Source organism: Galendromus occidentalis, unplaced genomic scaffold (genome assembly GCF_000255335.2).
Source record: "Galendromus occidentalis unplaced genomic scaffold, Mocc_1.1 scf7180000077454, whole genome shotgun sequence".
NCBI classification, from domain to species: domain Eukaryota; kingdom Metazoa; phylum Arthropoda; class Arachnida; order Mesostigmata; family Phytoseiidae; genus Galendromus; species Galendromus occidentalis.
The window spans coordinates 71,688-89,364 of record NW_003805442.1 but is presented as its reverse complement, the minus strand read 5'-3'; the positions used below and the strand labels follow the sequence as shown (position 1 = coordinate 89,364).

The window sequence follows — 17,677 nt, the reverse complement described above, 5'->3', positions numbered from 1 at the left end:
CGCATTTTCCGGGAGCGAGGAGCTTCGCCTAGGGTCCGGTTCTCCGACCGCCTCTTCGTTGGGGGTCGCGAGACAAGTCGCATCCACCTTTGATTGATCTCGCCGATTCGCTCTTCCATCCATTCGGGACGATGCCGGAATGGGACACTCTCTTCCCTCGTTCTCTGGGGACGATTTCGACTGTTTCTCCGGACTCGGGACGTCATCGAAAATGCTATCGCTGTCGTCGTCTCCCAGACCATCATTATTGTCCGCGGTTCCGCGACTGATCCCTCGATCACAGTTTTCGTCCTCATCGCGACTTTGCATCCTGGCTGACGGAGCTGCTTTCGGGAGAACGTTTGCGACGGGCGAAGAACGTTTTTTCAGATCATCGGACGGGAACAAGTCGCCTTCCTCATCACTCATTCGATCAAGTTCACTTTTTCTGACCCGAGCCCTTTTACTGGCAGGATCTGCGTTCCTGAGCCTCCTGACACTATCGTCTCCATCGTTGGTTGAGGTCTTCCTTTTCTCTGCGGGTTTCGGACGGGCCGTCTCTGAAGACTGCTTGCCCCCAGGTGGAATGAAGCTAATGTCCCCTTCGTGTCGGGCTTTATTCAATCGTTGGACAACCTGAAAAGAGGGTGGTATCAGAATTCGTTGGGAGACACGTGATCGAATCTTTTCTTTGGAGCGCCATATACACACATGCCAAGCGACGATAATTCAGGTGCAGCTGAGCTTCGCTCGAAACCGGCGCTCAGGAATCGGGAGAATACTCGGATTCCTGCCCCGCGTCCGTTAGAACTCGACTGGCGGGACACGGCGACCGTGCCCAGATGGTAAATAGTAAGATAGTAAATAGTACCTCTCTGCACTGTTTGGCGGCGCCCCGGAAATGTTCGTCCTGGAGCTTCTGCTGCTTCCTGCACACGGTGCAAGAGAACTGAAGTTTCTTCTTCACTTGTTGAACTTGATACAGTCCGCAGTGCGCGCACTGAATTGCGTGGAATTCTTGTCCACCCATGTAGAAAATGCGCGTGGTCTTCTCCCAGAGACTGTCCTGTATAGAGGAAGGTGAATGATGACTCAATGGCCTGAGGACCGGTCCCTTCTATGTACATAGATGGCAACTTCGATTGGAGTTTTCCTCGCACGATTGTCAGTCGAAATGTGTCCCTCAGCGATCAGCTGGTAGGCGACCCGCAATCACAAAATCCCTCGATCACAAGCACAATGGTGGATTTGGTTCTGTAACGCCAATCCAGTCTTTAGAATCTTCGCATTCTCGGTGCGGTCAGCTGTGATGCGGAATCGGTCTTCGTTCAGGCGGACCAATTCGAATATTCGCGCCAGCACAAAGACGACAAACTCTCGCCCCTCGGCAAAAAGGAGAGGGGAGAACATGTTCGGGCAAAACAAAGAGATTGAGCTCAGTCAGTCAGCTGCTTAACGGAACCACACGCAGAGAATACGAGGAAGAGTCATAAAGAGAGAGAGAGAGCGAAACAGAACGACAGTCGTAGTGCTTCTCCTCTGATTCGGATCGCGCTGCCATCGAGGAACAATCTGTAGTAAGTCTATTCGAGTGTATTCTAGGGAAAAAATGCTCTAAACCTCCTAATCCCTCCTGTGGATATCTCCGATGCTTTCGAAATGGTCCGTCCCGCGGCTGGGAGCGTCAATGATCAGCAGAACACTGAAACGACTCGATCTTTGGACTTTGGGTCTTGCACTCCACACGTCGCTACGTTGCGAGGGTTCTCTGCGGACATGCCTTGTCATGAATCAGTCCCTGTTTACTCCTCCTGTGTTCCGCCTTCGATCCCTTCTCGCTTTCGTGTCAAAGGATACAACAATTCCCCCACATCATCCTGGAGGGTTTGGGGTTCCTCGAGAAGTTCTGTCAACACCTACGGCCCTTGTCGATTTCTAGGTCGGAAGAACTTTGCTTTAAATAGATTGACGACGTCATGAGCCCAAGGCTGTTCGCCATACCCAAGCGAGCTACGTGTTGTTGACGATATGAAATCGAGATGCATCTCCATGACGCTCGAATTCTCGGCATTCGAGACGGGGCTCAGGACGTGACAATGCTTGAGTGTTCGCATCAATCTTTTCGATATCGTTCCCCTTTGCGCGTCTAATTTGCGAAGCTGACCCCAGAACTTCTCTGATCGTCTCGATTTCATTTCGACCAAAGTCCGACTAAATTGAGGAACACTCATTCGCCCGTCGAAACGATGCTCAGAATTCAGGCTAACATATGATTATTCGACAGACAATGATCCGCATAGCGGCAGTCTCCGTGGCAAGACGCCTGGCCCTCGCAGAGGCCAGGCTGCTGCACACGACCGCGAATCTTGCGTGCGCAAAAGTCGAGCGTCGCGCGCCTGTGGTGAGTCCCGGAAACTTGATTTTCTCATTAGCTCTGTGATTCGATATTGACAGTCGGTCAAGTTGGATGGGAAGGCGCTCGAGCATCGCCGGAGGCTTGTTGTTCTAGCCGGAGAAACATATATGTATATTCATACTTAATCCTGACTCGGTGGAATCAATTGAGTAACCATCCACATATGTGTCTGTTTCACGCCATCAGAAGCAGAGAGCTCCCGCTGTAAGTTCCTCTGTTTTTAGAGAATGCACCGTGTGCTCCCGCTCTGCATTATCTTCCCCCACAGTGAAGACCTTCCAGAATTGAAGAAAAAATAGCTTGAAAGACTCTCATGCGGTGTTGCGAGATCTCTTCCTCCATAGACATAGATATTCGGACAGGCATGCTCATTTGGAATAAGAACGACCGTGACGGGGGATCTGGCTAGTTCTTCTTGACTGGATCTCAAATATGATTATGTGCATTTTACAGGAGAGCAACTCTTTCGTCATGAACATCTTCAAGGGAGACGCTAATCTGACACAAGTATTCCCATACCCTGATAGTAAGTTCTAATCTAGCGATCAGAAGTATTCTCGTAGAGCCCGAACTCTCGCGTTGAGAATTTCAGGTCAGGCCCCTATTGCGAGCTGGATATGTACTCAAGTTCTCTCTTTTTACAGATCTCAGCGAGGAGCAGGTGGAAACCTTGGGGATGCTCACCGATACTTGCCAGAGTTTTTTGAAGGTCCGCATGCCCCCCGAATATCTCCCTTTGCATCATCAATCCGATATCAACATAGATCGGAATTCATCTCGAGAGACGCATGTCTGACGATTCGAGGATATTTCCAGGAGAAGAATGATCCCATGCGGAATGATCGCGAGGGAAAAATTTCTGATGAGGTCATGGATCATCTGCGTGAGATGGGAGCTTTCGGTCTCCAGGTTCCAGAGCAATACGGAGGCATCCACACCAACAACCAGCAATATGGAAGGTTATGTGAGACCCTCGGCTACACGGACCTTTCGTTGTCCGTCACACTCGGAGCACATCAATCGATCGGTTAGTCAGTCAGTCGGACAGTCAATTAGTTACTTAGTCAATCAATCAATCAGGCGGAATGATCTGAGATGCTTGCTCGTCGGACGAGTCCGGTAAGCGCTTCAATGGACGATTAGTTCTGATTTGGAGCCTCTCTCCCCTTCGCAGGTTTCAAAGCCCTCCTACTATATGGAAACGATGAGCAGAAGGCCAAGTATCTGCCCGACTTGGCGAGCGGAAAAACTATTGCCGCCTACTGCCTGACGGAGCCGGGAAGTGGCTCCGACGCCATGAGCATTTCTTCCAGGGCTGTCCTCAGTCCTGACAAGAAACATTACATTCTCAACGGGGAGAAGATCTGGATTTCGAACGGCCAAACGGCGGAAATCTTCAGCGTATTCGCCAAGGTTAATTTTCGCGCATCATGATGTGGAGTTCTGCTTACTTGAGGAGTTGCGGATCCGACGGGGCTCTTGGTAGAATTTGTCAAAACTCCCGACCGACCATGCAAGTCTTCTTTCCACAGACACCGATTGAGAAAGATGGTCAGACTCAAGATCGCATCACCTGTTTCTTGGTGGAGCGCTCCATGGGAGTTCAGAATGGTCCACCTGAGAAGAAGATGGGGATTAAGGGCTCGAACACGACGACCCTTCGCTTCGAGAACGTCAAAATTCCGGTGGAAAATGTCATTGGGAAGCCGGGAGAAGGTTTCAAGGTGCGGCGAAATCTTATCGTAACTGTGCCACGAAATTGCCGACTTGCCCATATATCCTGGTATAGATCTTGAAATGTGGAAGCATGCGATTCAACGGAGAAATATTCCAGATTGCCGTCCAAGTGCTGAACAATGGTCGGTTCGGGTTGGGAAGTGCCATGTGCGGGACTATGAGGTATTGCATCGAAAAGTCAACCGAACATGCCACTCAACGGAAACAATTCGGAAACACCTTAGCGTCTTACGAGAACATCCAAGAGAAACTCGCGAGAATGCAAATGCTGCACTACATAACTGAGGTAGGTCAGACGTTCGGGCCGGGACCCCGGATACCCATCATGATTGTGGTTCGGGCATCATCAGAACGCTTCGCGTATCTCGGCCAGCTACTTACATCGCTAATCCTTCATCGGCAGTCTGTGGCATACGCGCTTTCGGGTAACATGGATCGTGGCTACGTCGACTATCATCTGGAGGCTGCGGTTTCCAAAGTTCTCGGTTCCGAGGCTGCTTGGTGGGTCTGTGATGAAGCGATCCAGATCCACGGTGGTATGGGTTTCATGCAGGAGGTTCACCTCGAGAGAGTTCTCAGGGATCTCCGGATTTTCCGCATTTTCGAAGGAGCAAACGACATCCTGCGTCTTTTCATCGCGCTTCAAGGTAATGACAATGGTCTTGCTCAGTCATCGAGCTCGAGATACCTCCTCTCTCTTGAAAAAGCCTCGAAATTGCTTCCCTCATCGAGGCTTTGACCCTTGTATTAAGATGGAGAATTCTGACAGATAATGAACCTCTATGAGTGCTCTATCGAGACTCAGTCGGCACTTCAGAATTAGAAAACTCAACTGATAATTCTATGGTCTTTCTTTCGGAATTCAGGGCTCCAATTCGCCGGCGGCCATCTGAAAGAGCTCCAGCGAGCGATGGCGAACCCGACCGCAAATCTCGGTTTGATCTTCGCGGAGGGCTCCAAACGCGTGAAGCGTGCTGTGGGCATCTCCTCTCCGCCGACTTTGGATGCTTACGTGCCGGCACGTTTGCAGATGCCTGCCGCTCTTCTGGCACGATCCATTGAGCAGTTCGGAGCGAGCTGCGAGTCGCTGCTCATCAAATACGGGAAGAACATAATTGGTCAGTTCCACTATGACGATGTTTATGATTTCACGCAACGTTCATTGACGTTCTAAGTGGCAATGCTGAGAACGAAAGCGCGGAAGCCCTGGAATTGAATCGATGTTCTTTCAGGCGAACAATTCCTTCTGATTCGGTTGGCGAACTCCGTCATCGATATCCACTCAATGATGTGCGTCCTCGCTCGATGCACCCGTACCCTACAGAAGAATCTTCCCACCGCTGAACAGGAAGCTGTTCTGGTTGATTTGATATGTTCTGAGGCCTCAGAGCGGGTCGCCCGGAACTTGGGACAACTCAGGTGAGTTCTCATTTCATTCCTGGCCCACCAGCGATTCTCGTCTTTGCCGTTCCGGCGGGAAAGGATCTTTGAACATTCAGTCGATCCGGGAACACAAATTATGTACTGAATCGCATCCCTCATTCTAGGTCCGCCGAAAAATTGGCCAACTATAAACGAATGCAGAAGACCGCTCAGGCCATGTGCCAGACGGGAGGCGTATGCACGCAGAACCCTCTGGGAGTCTGAAACCCTACCGAGCTTTATATACAAAGATGATTAGCCCGAATGCACACGTTGTCGACGGATCCAACTTTTACCAGGACGTCAACCTACATTCGTTTTATACTTTTTCCTCAGTCCAAACTGTATGTACAGTCGATCGCTGCTCAACATGACTTTTGGAAATGTGATGCTTCAGTCAGCGACTCTCGTATTATAGTAAAAGGAAACAGTCCGTTATTATTTCCACCAACACGGTCATTTCAAACTCCGGGAGCTCTTGGAACAAGGCATAAATCGGTCGCTTTAGAGACGATGGGTATTCCAATGGAGACAATCTTCCACACACGGGAGGGCTGCGCTTCTCCATAGAATTCCGAGAAGATGAAAAAACCGGAACATCTGGAGCGGCGACGGGGATGGGAGTATAACGTACCGCCACGTTATCGGTCCTCTTAATTGATTTTTTTTCGAATGATCGTCGGCTCGGCGAGCCACGTTCCGAAGAGCCGAGGGGACTCGAAGTAAGGATGTACAAAATTCTCTCATGTGTCTCTTTAGCGAAAGTCGAAGCCGCGTCAATAGAAGGGTTCCCAGGTCGTAAATCAGAGAATACGTCGACGTCCCCCTGCTGACGCTGAGGAAAGCCGTACAGCTTGACAGGCGGTGCCAATCCTCGTATTTTCAGTTGCCGAGGGAAATGGGAGCAATCTTCCGGCACTCCGATCACGAGGCATTACAGCCGAGACAGAGTCCGTAATTCTTTGTTTACGCAGGCGTTCTCTGTGTGGATTCAGACGTCCAGACGCCAAGGCATGCGGAGACTTTCTCTCCGATTAGCACAGAGCTTGGACAGCGAGTTTCAGGATGGAGTTCCTCTCTGTTTTATTTCACCCGCGGAATTTATCCCCAACATTTTTCCCCGATGGAGAACGATGGCCGCCTTGGAGAATCCAAGCAGCCTCGCTGATCGAAGAATCCGATCGCTCGTAAGCCTCACTCGGACATATGATATTACACAGAATAAAATACAGAGTGTCAAGCATCTGTGCCTTGTTGGAAGCCGGAACGGAAACTCCGAAGACGGGAGCCTGAGTGGAGGGAACAACATGGTCTCGTAGCAACAAAGGATCTCTGTGCCTATCCTACCGATCGATCACCGTTCTGAAGGAGATATCGTACAAGCAATCTCCATGTTGGTTATGCCCCGAGGCCAAGCTTCGCCGATACCTGACTTTGAAATCCTGGAGCTCGATTTTATTTATGAAGTCCGACTTCGCGACGTAACGTGAGCTGCAAGGCACCGGGTCAAATACGGGAGAGAAGGAGGGGGAGGGCTAGCCACCGATTCTCAAGATAGATTTGCGATGGATTCTGTACATTAGCGATTATTCCCTCTCTAGATTCCCGATCTCACCCGTGATATCCGACTGAAAAGTCCTGTTCCGGTACTCTGCAGCGCGCCACGCCTGTTTCGCTGCTCTCTGAGCAGACAGTTCCGATCTAACGCGTCTTGACGGTCCTTCTGGTTCGCTGCCGGATTCTGGACAACAAATGACTCACGTTTTATGGGCCGAGGCCTTCTGAGCGTGAACAACTTCTCTTGGGGCTATTGCGGAATGATATATCAAAAGAGCATCGCGTTCTATGCGCTGCAGACTTCTGAGCAAACACGAAGGGTCCCCGCATCGACTCTAAGGATTTTCCGAGACGCCCTGCTTTTCTCTGCTCATTCTGCGTTTTCCGCCGTTGTCGCGCCTACCTTATCCTTTATTTTCTACCGACGGAACTTTGACTGCGGAGTTCTGCCGTCCTGCCCCTTGACGGGATCAATAGAAGTTCTCCAAGATCTAGGTCGCTTCTGGGGGGAAACACAGGGTCTTTCGGCTCTGATACACTCAGAGAATGCGTCATTGCTGTGAGCGACAGAGAAGCTCTGAAGAATTATTATCTCGACAATACAATATGAGTCACCTGTCTCCGTACGTTATTTCTTGAATGTTCCTCGTCTTTCTGCCGTGCATGAATGAACAGTCCGTGTTTATCAGGGTCCGCGCGATGGACCCAGATTACAGCTCTAGAATCAGGTTCTGCCCACATGGGACGTCACTCGGCGTAATCTCCCGATGTCCCGAACTTATAACCATTGTTTCCACGTCGACGATCCTCGATCGCTTCCCTCCAACCGTCTCAAAGTTCGGTCCCCTATATTGAATACTGTTCATCATGAAAGCGGAATTATTCCTGGACTAGATCTCTCTGAGAATCGTCAGAGGAGGAGGAGGGGAGACTCCTATACCGCTCACCGTTTTGACGGATTCGGACGCATCTCGCTATATCGATTTGGTATTGCAGATGTCCTGGCCGAAACCGGAAACTAACCGAAGGCGAGACTTCGTCTAATAAGCGCTTATCCGTGTGCAGAAAATCTGGAACTTTCTCGATCGCCCTGAGACTTTCGTTCACGAGACCGTAGCGCTTAGCTTCCCCAATGTTGCATCAGCTCGCTGGGCCCCGCACAGACATCGGATGACTCATCCCGCAGAAGTTCGGCTCTATTCACCATGCGCCGACAAACATTGAATTCCTCGACGATATAATACTATAGATGCCCACGAGGGAGGAAAACGCTCAGATTCAACTCGGGAGCGACTGCCTATATGTTTTGTTTGCATAGCGAGTGGCAGTTAGTGGAATTGAGCTGGAATAACACAAGCGCTCGCCTGGAGACGATGAGTTCGGCTCCTCGAAAACTCAAAGTTTCGGAAGGCTTGTCCGCCAAACACCAGCTGTTCATATCTGGACCTGGCAGTCCGAGAATATCGATAAATATAATCCGTCACGGCCTCAACGGGGCATTCTATTCTAGAGTCGACAATGGCCGATACGGTAGCCGAGGATCCAAACACGAATTCTTTATCTCAGGCTAATATTGAGCGTCCCACCTGCTGGACTGGAAGTGGAAACGACCGACCGACTTATTCGGAAGAGCTTGTTGGGTATCGCACGGTGAATTAGCATTTGCCTACCGCCGACCGACTCGGTGTCAACAACGTCGACACAGTGGTAACTCCCTTCACAGTTTCCGCTCCGGTTTCGTTGACCCTCTTCATTGTCGACACAACTCGTTCGCGAGTAATAAAATGCTCGATCCAGCGTTCCCGAGCGTCGCGTCGTCGCACCGCTGTACTTCGATGATTAAATATCACGAAAATCCACATGAGCATATGGATCTTATGTCCTCGCGCTCCTGTCTCGAATGCTCCCGACAGGAGTCCATTGGAGAACTCACGCTATCGATCGCCTCCGAGACTAGGCGAAGGTCACCAAGGGGATTAGATTCAGCCGCTTGTAGCCCCTAGAAACTAGAACATTCATACCCTAACATGCGGTGCCTGCTCCAGACGTTCGGAATCTTTTCGAGCCGATGCTATCTCGGAGAGAGGCCTTAGCTAGCGACTGACCGGCATCCATGCCTGAGATCCCGTCTCATAGCCGAACAATCATTGCGTCAGACATGAAAACCCGACGAAGCAGATTTAGTTCCCTGAGATACCCAGCTGGGGTATGACTTCTGAGTCATTTTGAGTTACTGTCGAATCTTTAATGACGATTCCGGGCGTCTACATTCCATCGATGAATTTATTCTTTCCAACGTATGTGCTCTCGGAGACATCTCCCTCTTGACAAGCAGAATAAATAGACACAATATAATTCAAACCAAATCGGGGAAAAGGTCGTTGAAACTCTCCTCCCACGGCATGGGTTCGCTGCTCCGATCCGAATCGTAGCCAGATGACGAAGATGAACTCGAAAGCGGTGAATGCGGGGAAGAAGTCCTGCTTAAATCATCGATAGGCTTCAACAATTGTCCTGTGACTGAAATCGGTCCACTGGGTTCCTGTTTATGGTAAACGTGATCTAGGTTTTCAATCGGTGCGGCGTCCACCACGATGCTTGGAGGCTCCGGGGAGGTAACAACGTTCGATGCCGACTGCTCGAGGAGCAAGTCGACGAGGTCGGTGTCGTCGAATAGCGACAGGTGAGGCTGTTCGTCGTCGTCGTCGTCGAGGTCTTCGCATTTGACATCAGCCGCAGGAGAACACACAGGAGAAGAGACAACACTACCGTCGGAACCTGATCCTTCTGCAGAGGTTCATTAACAAGCGATGCATGCTCAAAGGAACCTTCGGTAGTTGTGTCCATCTTCTGTGAATCGACCGCAGCCAATCTCGCCTGCAACTCCTCGATCTGCTTCTGTTGTTCAGCGTTCACTTTCCGTAGCCGTTCGTTCTCAGCCGTCAGCTGTTTGCTGTCTCGGATCAGCTCTGTGACTTGGATCTCCAGCTCGTCCATGTGGGCCTTCTTCCGATCTCGGGCGTTCTGCGCCGCGGCCCTGTTCTTCATTTTGCGACGAAGAAGTTTTTCCTCCGACGTGAGATGGTCCAACTTCTGCCTTTTCCGCGTAGGCTTCGCACCAGCGGAACCTGCTTCTCCTCGGAGACCCGAGACTCGCACAGCGGCGTCGAGGACGTCCATACTGGAATCACTGTAGAGCATTTCTGTGGATTTGTTTGTGAACACGTCAGCGAGCTGTTCACCGTTCGGCGACTCGACTTTGAATGATGCAAACGTCGACGTTTCCAGATGGTTCGCTGGCCGCTAAGCGTCAACCTACGCATTGGTAACCAGCGACCCGAGAGCCACGATGTGTTGAAAGCTGATTGGCTGTCGGGCCTGGAGAAGTTGGCGTTCCCAATAGGGGGCGGGGCTTTCGGATGACGTCACACCCCGTTCGATGAAAAGCAATTTCTGACGAGTAATTCAAATTACTGAATCTCATCGATGATCGAAATGTCGGATCGGAGTCGGTTCCCATCTGTCGTTTATCGCAATTCTCGAACTTCCGGTCCTGGCCTTAGCATCCCTCCGCTGACAGCTCCGGTAGCGCTGAAAGTTGTCGCCACCACCAATCGGACCGGCTGTCTGCTACGGCTAGCCGGTGTTGGCACTTTTCGAACGGGATTCGTATGTGGTGCTGTTTGTTGCCTGCCGCTGCCAGTGCCAAGTGGAGCAGTGCTACTTTGGAACTAGGTGGAATCTGCCTGTTACTTTCCTGTGATCGAATAAATTCATCATGAGGCGGTGCGGCCTCGCCTTGGCCTTGCTCTCTCTGAGTGGCGTGTTTCTCACCGCGCACTCGCTCGCTGTCATGTCGGTGGACTTGGGCTCCGAGTGGATGAAGATTGCTGTCGTGTCACCCGGAATGCCCATGGAAATATGCCTCAACAGAGACTCGCAGAGGAAGACCCCGGTTGTGATCGCGTTCAGAGACGGAGAACGCCAGTACGGCGACATGGCGCTCAACACTCAGACGAAGTTCCCGGACAAAGCGTTCGCGAACTTCCTGTATCTGCTCGGCAAGCCTCTTGATCACCCGATCGTCCAGGAGTTCCAGAAAAAATTCCCCTACTATAAGCTGAGCTCTGATGAGAATTCCGGGGGCGTGAAGTTCACCCATCCGGAGGGAATGGAGTTTTCGGTCGAGGAGCTCGTGGGAATGATTTTGAAGAACGCCCAGGCCGCTGCCCAAGCAACAGCTGGTCAGAGAATCAAAGATGCTGTCATAACCGTGCCGGCATTCTTCAACCAGGCTGAACGCCGAGCTCTAGCCCGAGCGGCGAGTATCGCCGGCATCAACCTACTCCAATTGATGAACGATAACACGGCCGTCGCCCTGAACTACGGAGCTTTCCGTCGGAAAGAGTTTAACGCTACGGCTACTAATATTCTCTTCTACGACATGGGTACCGGAAGTACGACGGCGACTGTCATTTCGTACCAGACGGCAAAGACCAGGGACCGCGGCTTCGTCGAAACCGCTCCCGTCCTCTCGGTGAAAGGCGTCGGCTACGACCGAGATTTGGGCGGCCTGGAGTTCAAGCACCGACTCGGAGAGCACCTGGCGAAGAAGTTCGACGAGCTCAAGAAGGCTTCGAAGAAAGTGCACCAGAACAACAGAGCCCTTTTCAAGTTGTACAAAGAGGCGGAAAGAGTGAAGAAAATTCTCAGCGCAAACACCGAGATCAACGCCCAGGTCGAGAACGTCATGGAGGACATTGATCTCAAAGTTACCGTGACCCGTCAGGAATTCGAGGATATGTGTGCTGATCTCTTCGCTCGGGTGACCCAGCCGATCGAGGACGCTCTCGCGAGCTCGGAAATCGGTCTCGACCAAATCAATCAAGTCATCGTTGTCGGGGGCAACACACGCATTCCGAAAATCCAACAGATCCTGCAAGAGTATCTCAAGGGAAAAGGTCTCTCGAAGAGCATCAACGCCGATGAAGCCGCAGCCATGGGCGCGGCTTATCAGGCCGCATACCTTTCCAAGGGTTTCAAGGTTCTGCCCTTCGTCGCGAAAGACGCGAACCTCTACCCGATCCAGGTCGAGTTCAGCCGGGACGGGATCAAGAACATCCAGCGAGTGATCTTTAATCGTAACAATGAGTTCCCCAAGCATAAGACGATTCTCGCCACACGCATGGAGAAAGATTTCACGGTTTACGTCAACTACGGTGATCTGTCGTTCCTCTCGAAAAAAGAGCAATCCCTAATGGGGAAGTCGAGTAACATTTCCAGTATCCTGGTCAAGGGTGTCGCCGAGTCTCTCAAGAAGTACCCGACCGAAGAAGCCGAAGTCAGAGGAGTCCGTATCCACATGGCTATGGACGCTTCTGGAATTTTCCACATCGATCAGGTCGAAACCCTCTTCGAGAAGGAACAGGTCGAAGAAGCTGAGGCTAGCACCCTGGACAAGATAAAGGCACAATTCGGCAAAATGTTCGGTGGAGGAGAGGGAGAAGCAGAACTTCCAGTAGGTGATAAGAAAGAGCCTGAACAGGGCGATAAGCCTTCCGAGGGAACAGGCTCCGAAACCCAGTCTGAGACTGTCAAGAACGAAACCGCCGGGGAAGCGGAACCGGATGCTCCTGGGACGGAAGAGAAACCCAAAGAGGAGAAGTCAAAGGACGACAAACCGAAAGAGGAGAAACCGAAGGAAGCCGCCGCCGAAGCCAGGGAGAAGAAAAACGTCACGAAGAAAGTGGAGCTCAAGCAGAAACTCGACAAGGAAGTCAACGTGCTCGATATGCCCGACGTCGACCAGGAGCTCATCGAGGCGTCAGCGAAGAAATTGCAAGACCTTGACGATAAGGACAGCGCTCAACTCGCTCTGGATAAAGCGAGGAACGCACTGGAATCTTTCCTGCATGAGACCAAGGATAAACTCAGCACCGAGGAGTATCAAAACGCATCCACGGAAAAGGAGAGAACCAAGATCGTCGAAGCTCTGAACAAGGAACAGGAATGGCTCGAGTACGAATCCGACGCCGCCGATACTGAGACGCTCAAAGGCAAGCTTGCGTCTATCGCTGTCATCACCAAGGACGTCATCGATCGGGTGAATGAGCACAGGGATCGGCCTCAGGCGTTGGACTCGCTTAACAATCTCCTCAAGATCTCTAAGGAATATCTAACGAACCTCGAGAGCGTCCCAGAAGACGAGAGCGTGTTCACGAAAGTCGAGCTGCAGACGCTCGGAACCCTGATTACGGATACCGAAACGTGGGTGGTGGAGCAGACTGCGATCCAGATGAAGACCCCTCTCAATGAGGCTCCGAAACTCACGATGAAGATGATCTTCGAGAAAATTCAAGGTCTCGATCGTGAAACCAAATATCTGATGAACAAAGCTCGCTATGCCCAACCCAAGAAGAAGGTCAAGAAGGAAAAAGAACCCGAGAAATCAGGGGACGATGAAACGATCAAGGTCAATGAGGAGGCGATCATCGAGGAGGAGAAACCTCTGGAAGAAACGCAGCCGACTCCCGCTCAGGAAGACACCGCCTCCGCCGTCCCGCCGGATCCGAAAACGGAAGTTCCAGTCGTCGAGCCTCAGGACCCCAAGCAGGAGGAAGTGCACAGCGAACTCTAGGATGTTTTACAATTTCGAGAGAGAGTCGGGATCGGGGACGTCAGGCGGCAACTGGTTACAAATTCTGAAGCATTCCTCGTTGATACGGCTGGATTTTCTCACAGTCAGTGAAATTCTGAGGCATCTGCAGAGAATCAGGGTGGAGAAGTTGGGCGTTCAATCCAGAATCAGCTCCTAGGAGTTCCCCCGGTGAACGTGTACATACCTTATTATTTATTTTAATAAATCACGATGTTATTTAAAGTGGTCGACTGCTGAAGTGAACTCTTCCATGTATCTCCGCTGCGAGATGGGGATTCGAAGCGACAGTATTCCTTCCTAGTGCCGCGAGAATATTCCTGACGAAACCTCGCATCGATCGAATTGCAGTTGCCATCCACTGAAAGCTCGGAGACTCTACTGTCGCAGCACTTCGACAAGCAATCAAGTATGCGTATTCAAGTTCCGCTCGTTTCCCGTGGAGAGATGGCGCATTAAGATAAAACCGGCGCGGCTTCCCCCCCCCCTTCATTGTGGAATGAGCTCGGGTCTCACATCAGATTCCACTCTGAACAAGGAAGCACATAAATGTGAGGTCCTGAATGAAATCGTCTCCGGTATTGCGTTCGAGCGACGGAACCCTCTTGAATCAACGGAGCTTGTAGCGGGAGACTAAAACCCGCGTTAGGTCGACGAAGCAAGCAGTTGTTGGAGAAGGCGTGCATTGCTGGCGTACGCCTCTAGCTTGCGCGGACCAAAGCTCTATCCTCCGTCTCCATCGTGGATCTGTTCCTCGATCGCCATGTCACGCCTGATGAGCAAATCAGAGCTCGCAGCGCCTTCGATATTCGAAAAAGCGCGGCCTCCGTAGCTGGTATTTTCCAGCCACAGATGGTAATGACAGCCGCCAGCACGTGTGTCAGTAAATAAAAACAAGTCAGCGCACGAAGGATTCTTCCTTGCTTCTCAACCTTGTCGTTCCTTGTTCGATATCGTGCATACTAGTGATCCTCCACGATGCCTGGACCTTACCGGAGAAAGAAGTCTAACAGAAAATACACCGGTTTCGGTAAGTGGTCGTCTCATGTAAGGGAACTAATTCGAGATGGAGAAGTATCCGATTCATTATTCCTCCTCGGAGGGTCCTGGTGATTCTCTCCTAGAATCGGGACATTCTACCGTATTCAGCCGAGAATTTCGACCGAAAATTCTGGCGCACAATGCCTTGCTCCATGCTCGGTGTGAATTCTACGGTGAAAAATTCGTCCCTGCAGGCAAGGATCTGAAGACGAAGCATCGTTCGAAGGACCTCGACGAGATAACTGAAGATCTCAAACCGGTCAACGTCGAGTCCATGATACGTCAAAAGATCGACTATGACTTGCCCGGTGCCGGTCAGAGCTACTGTGTACATTGCGCCAAACACTTCATATCAGAGAAAGCTCTCCGGGAGCATCTGACGAGTAAACCTCATAAGCGAAGGTTGGTCTTTGTCTTTTGAAAAATGCACGCTCCCCATTGCTAATGGACCGACAATAATGAAATATCAGTCGACATAGCAATCTAAATACTCTCCTATATTTTTCCAGACTGAAAGCACTCGAAGACGAGCCGTACTCTATAGAGGAGAGCGAGCGTGCGGCAGGGATGGGGAATTACATCATGCCGAAGAAACGAAAAGTTATAGATCACGACGAAATTCTGGACGAACTCGAGGAGAAGGCCTCCTCCATGTTGGAGGAAGAGAGTGGAACTGTAGAGCCGAAAACTGTCGATTCCGAGGAGACAGTGGTGAAATAAACGTTGTTGATTTTCCTTGATTTTTAAGCGGTTACCGAGAATCGGGAAAACGGTAGTGATGCTCGTGTTCCATCCGAATGGAGACATCCCATGACATCTCCGATGACAGGCTCCGGCTGAGACTTTATTTCCGGCCTCTGTCGATTATTTTCATTGTCTTCATTCCGCGGCGACTCCTTCCGCAGAATAGCGGTCCGAATTTCGTTTCCTGAATCTGGCATGCGACTCGCTCAGAGCAGAGGGACTCCTGCCGTCTCTGAACTTCTCCGCATCGATCTGCCGTCCCTGACATTCGCTTCCTTCAGAAGTCTTGATTGAATCAATGTTCCGTATCTTATGGGACGATGAAGTTCTGCCGTAGGAGGCGGAGTTTATTGGAACGGAATGAAATTTTCGCCGAAGGAAAACGGAGGGCCCCATTGAAGTGACTCCTGGATTAGGAAGACACCGATCATCCCAATACAGAGGACTATAGAGGAATCTTCGGGTCCAAGCTCAGGAATTCGTGATTTCCCACCGCGGAGCCTTGAGTCCTTCGTCGACAACGTCATGGATCGAGCAGCGGTCTGGGACGTGGCCTCCGGCAGCTCAAGAAAACGGTGTGCCATAAGGACTCTATACTCGAATTTACACTCCTCCAAATCAGGTTGCATCGATCTCAGCGGAAATTACATTCAATCGGCCCCGGACGAACCTCAGCGCGGAAAATCGGCCCCTATCACTATCTCTTCATTGGATTGAAAGCGTTCGCTCCGTTTTTCAGCTCGTGCACTGTTTCCCTTCAGCTATTCCACCGCAGACTATTATTGCATGCCGTTGGCCATTGGTGGAGTGGCACGGTGATGTCACCACAGCGAGTGGTATACGGAAGGAAGGTCTTCGGAAGGAAGGTGGACTTGAACACCGCGACATCATTCCGCGTCCACAGAGCTCAATGAGCGGTGGAACAGCCCAAGAAGAATAGAACGAAAGTAACGAACTGACGAACGAATATAGCGTAGGGGTATGAGGGGGGGTTAGAAGGGCATTGCTTCATCGCGCGAAGGAGCCCAGGAGTCTCGAGATCTCATCCTAACCTCCGTGAAGTTCGAAAGACCTTCACTCCCCACCGAATTCCGGAGCTGCTGATGAAACGAGAGCTTTGTTCGAGCCAGAATTTGCGAATATCCCGTGCGCGCCGGAAAAAGCAACGGGGGTGGGGATCTAAACTCTCGGAAATTCCGCTTCTAGATCCATCAACGACTGAGCCGGAAGAGGAGTCATCACAGTGCGAAGACTCATCATTGATGATCGCAAATTATCGAGCGGCATCTGCAATTACTGCATTTCCGATCCGATGACCATTCTACTCACGACCATGCCCTCCTTGAAATTCTGGGGCGAGTCCCTGTGCAGATATTTGCGATTTGAAGCTCAGAGGACTTAGGATGCCCATTCCCACGATAGGTCTTAGGCTCGAAACTCGGCAGAAACAATTTGCTGCATTTCAGATGGAATTCAAGGAGCCCGCGCTCCGCGGTTTCGCCGGCGTCAATAGAGATGGCGCCACTGGTTCAATCGGAAGTTGCTTTCGTGGGATCGCCGAGAGCACAATGAGGAGCGATACCTGCGATGCGGCGACGAGAACCTATGTGGACTCAAATTCACTTTCGAGATTCATACGGTCCTCTCGGTTCGCTACCAAGTCTTCGCTATCTCACCTGAGCAACATGACGCTTCTGTACGTTTGATAGCAGAAGTCTCAGCGCTCAGGGGTTTTCCGCATATATTGTCTCGTCAGAGCTCTTGCGGCGTCAACAGAGCGAATCTTACCTTGAAGAAATCGATCTCAGGGACGAACTTGCGCCCGTTTCCGCGAAGCTTGGATTTTCAAGATGTTCAAGTGCTTTCATCTGTGGTTTATTGCTTTCAAAACGATTTCGGCTCCGAGTTCTCAAAACTCGCTGCGGCTCAATTTAGCCGGCTTGGCTTTCTCTTTTCCCTTTCGCCAACGGTCACCGCCGCCCGCCGCAACAATTTACTCCAACTCGTTCGATAATTGCGGCGGTTTCAAGACGATGCTGAATTTCAAGTCAGTCTGTTATGTTCCACGGCATGTTGCGTCTTCAGATGGGTACTTAGTTCCGAAAACCCAACGGTAGTATGCCGAA

The 17,677-nt window shown here is 51.0% G+C and overlaps 4 protein-coding genes across 4 annotated transcripts; 3 read left to right on the top strand and 1 right to left on the bottom strand.

The window, feature by feature from the left end:
* The first annotated feature begins 1,418 nt into the window (after positions 1-1,418).
* On the top strand, positions 1,419-5,962 carry Acadvl (Acyl-CoA dehydrogenase very long chain). The gene is made up of 12 exons (XM_003743970.2): positions 1,419-1,556; positions 2,264-2,380; positions 2,849-2,921; positions 3,040-3,104; positions 3,212-3,422; positions 3,570-3,808; positions 3,928-4,119; positions 4,230-4,418; positions 4,536-4,779; positions 4,999-5,250; positions 5,365-5,551; positions 5,680-5,962. The coding sequence occupies exons 2-12, from the start codon at positions 2,267-2,269 to the stop codon at positions 5,777-5,779; spliced, it is 1,866 nt and encodes a 621-aa protein (XP_003744018.1). The 5' UTR covers positions 1,419-1,556; positions 2,264-2,266; the 3' UTR covers positions 5,780-5,962.
* Positions 5,963-9,373: 3,411 nt separating this feature from the next.
* On the bottom strand, positions 9,374-10,391 carry LOC100897308 (X box binding protein 1). Its single transcript, XM_003743968.2, has one exon. It carries the CDS (start codon positions 10,310-10,312, stop codon positions 9,674-9,676), a length of 639 nt encoding a protein of 212 aa, XP_003744016.1. The 5' UTR covers positions 10,313-10,391; the 3' UTR covers positions 9,374-9,673.
* Positions 10,392-10,779: 388 nt separating this feature from the next.
* On the top strand, positions 10,780-13,991 carry Grp170 (hypoxia up-regulated Grp170 co-chaperone protein). The gene has a single exon (XM_003743966.2). It carries the CDS (start codon positions 10,890-10,892, stop codon positions 13,746-13,748), a length of 2,859 nt encoding a protein of 952 aa, XP_003744014.1. The 5' UTR covers positions 10,780-10,889; the 3' UTR covers positions 13,749-13,991.
* A 650-nt stretch (positions 13,992-14,641) lies between these two features.
* On the top strand, positions 14,642-15,545 carry LOC100897163 (zinc finger protein 593). The gene is made up of 3 exons (XM_003743967.1): positions 14,642-14,796; positions 15,002-15,209; positions 15,317-15,545. Exons 1-3 carry the CDS (start codon positions 14,745-14,747, stop codon positions 15,525-15,527), a joined length of 471 nt encoding a protein of 156 aa, XP_003744015.1. The 5' UTR covers positions 14,642-14,744; the 3' UTR covers positions 15,528-15,545.
* Positions 15,546-17,677: the final 2,132 nt, after the last annotated feature.

Coding starts and splice junctions, on each gene's coding strand:
- Acadvl (XM_003743970.2), top strand. CDS start 2,267: ATGATCCGCATAGCGGCAGTCTCCGTGGCAAGACGCCTGGCCCTCGCA. Junction 2,922..3,039: donor AGTATTCCCATACCCTGATA/GTAAGTTCTAAT, acceptor CTCTTTTTACAG/ATCTCAGCGAGGAGCAGGTG. Junction 4,780..4,998: donor TCTTTTCATCGCGCTTCAAG/GTAATGACAATG, acceptor TTCGGAATTCAG/GGCTCCAATTCGCCGGCGGC.
- LOC100897308 (XM_003743968.2), bottom strand. CDS start 10,312: ATGCTCTACAGTGATTCCAGTATGGACGTCCTCGACGCCGCTGTGCGA.
- Grp170 (XM_003743966.2), top strand. CDS start 10,890: ATGAGGCGGTGCGGCCTCGCCTTGGCCTTGCTCTCTCTGAGTGGCGTG.
- LOC100897163 (XM_003743967.1), top strand. CDS start 14,745: ATGCCTGGACCTTACCGGAGAAAGAAGTCTAACAGAAAATACACCGGT. Junction 14,797..15,001: donor CAGAAAATACACCGGTTTCG/GTAAGTGGTCGT, acceptor TCGTCCCTGCAG/GCAAGGATCTGAAGACGAAG. Junction 15,210..15,316: donor AGTAAACCTCATAAGCGAAG/GTTGGTCTTTGT, acceptor ATATTTTTCCAG/ACTGAAAGCACTCGAAGACG.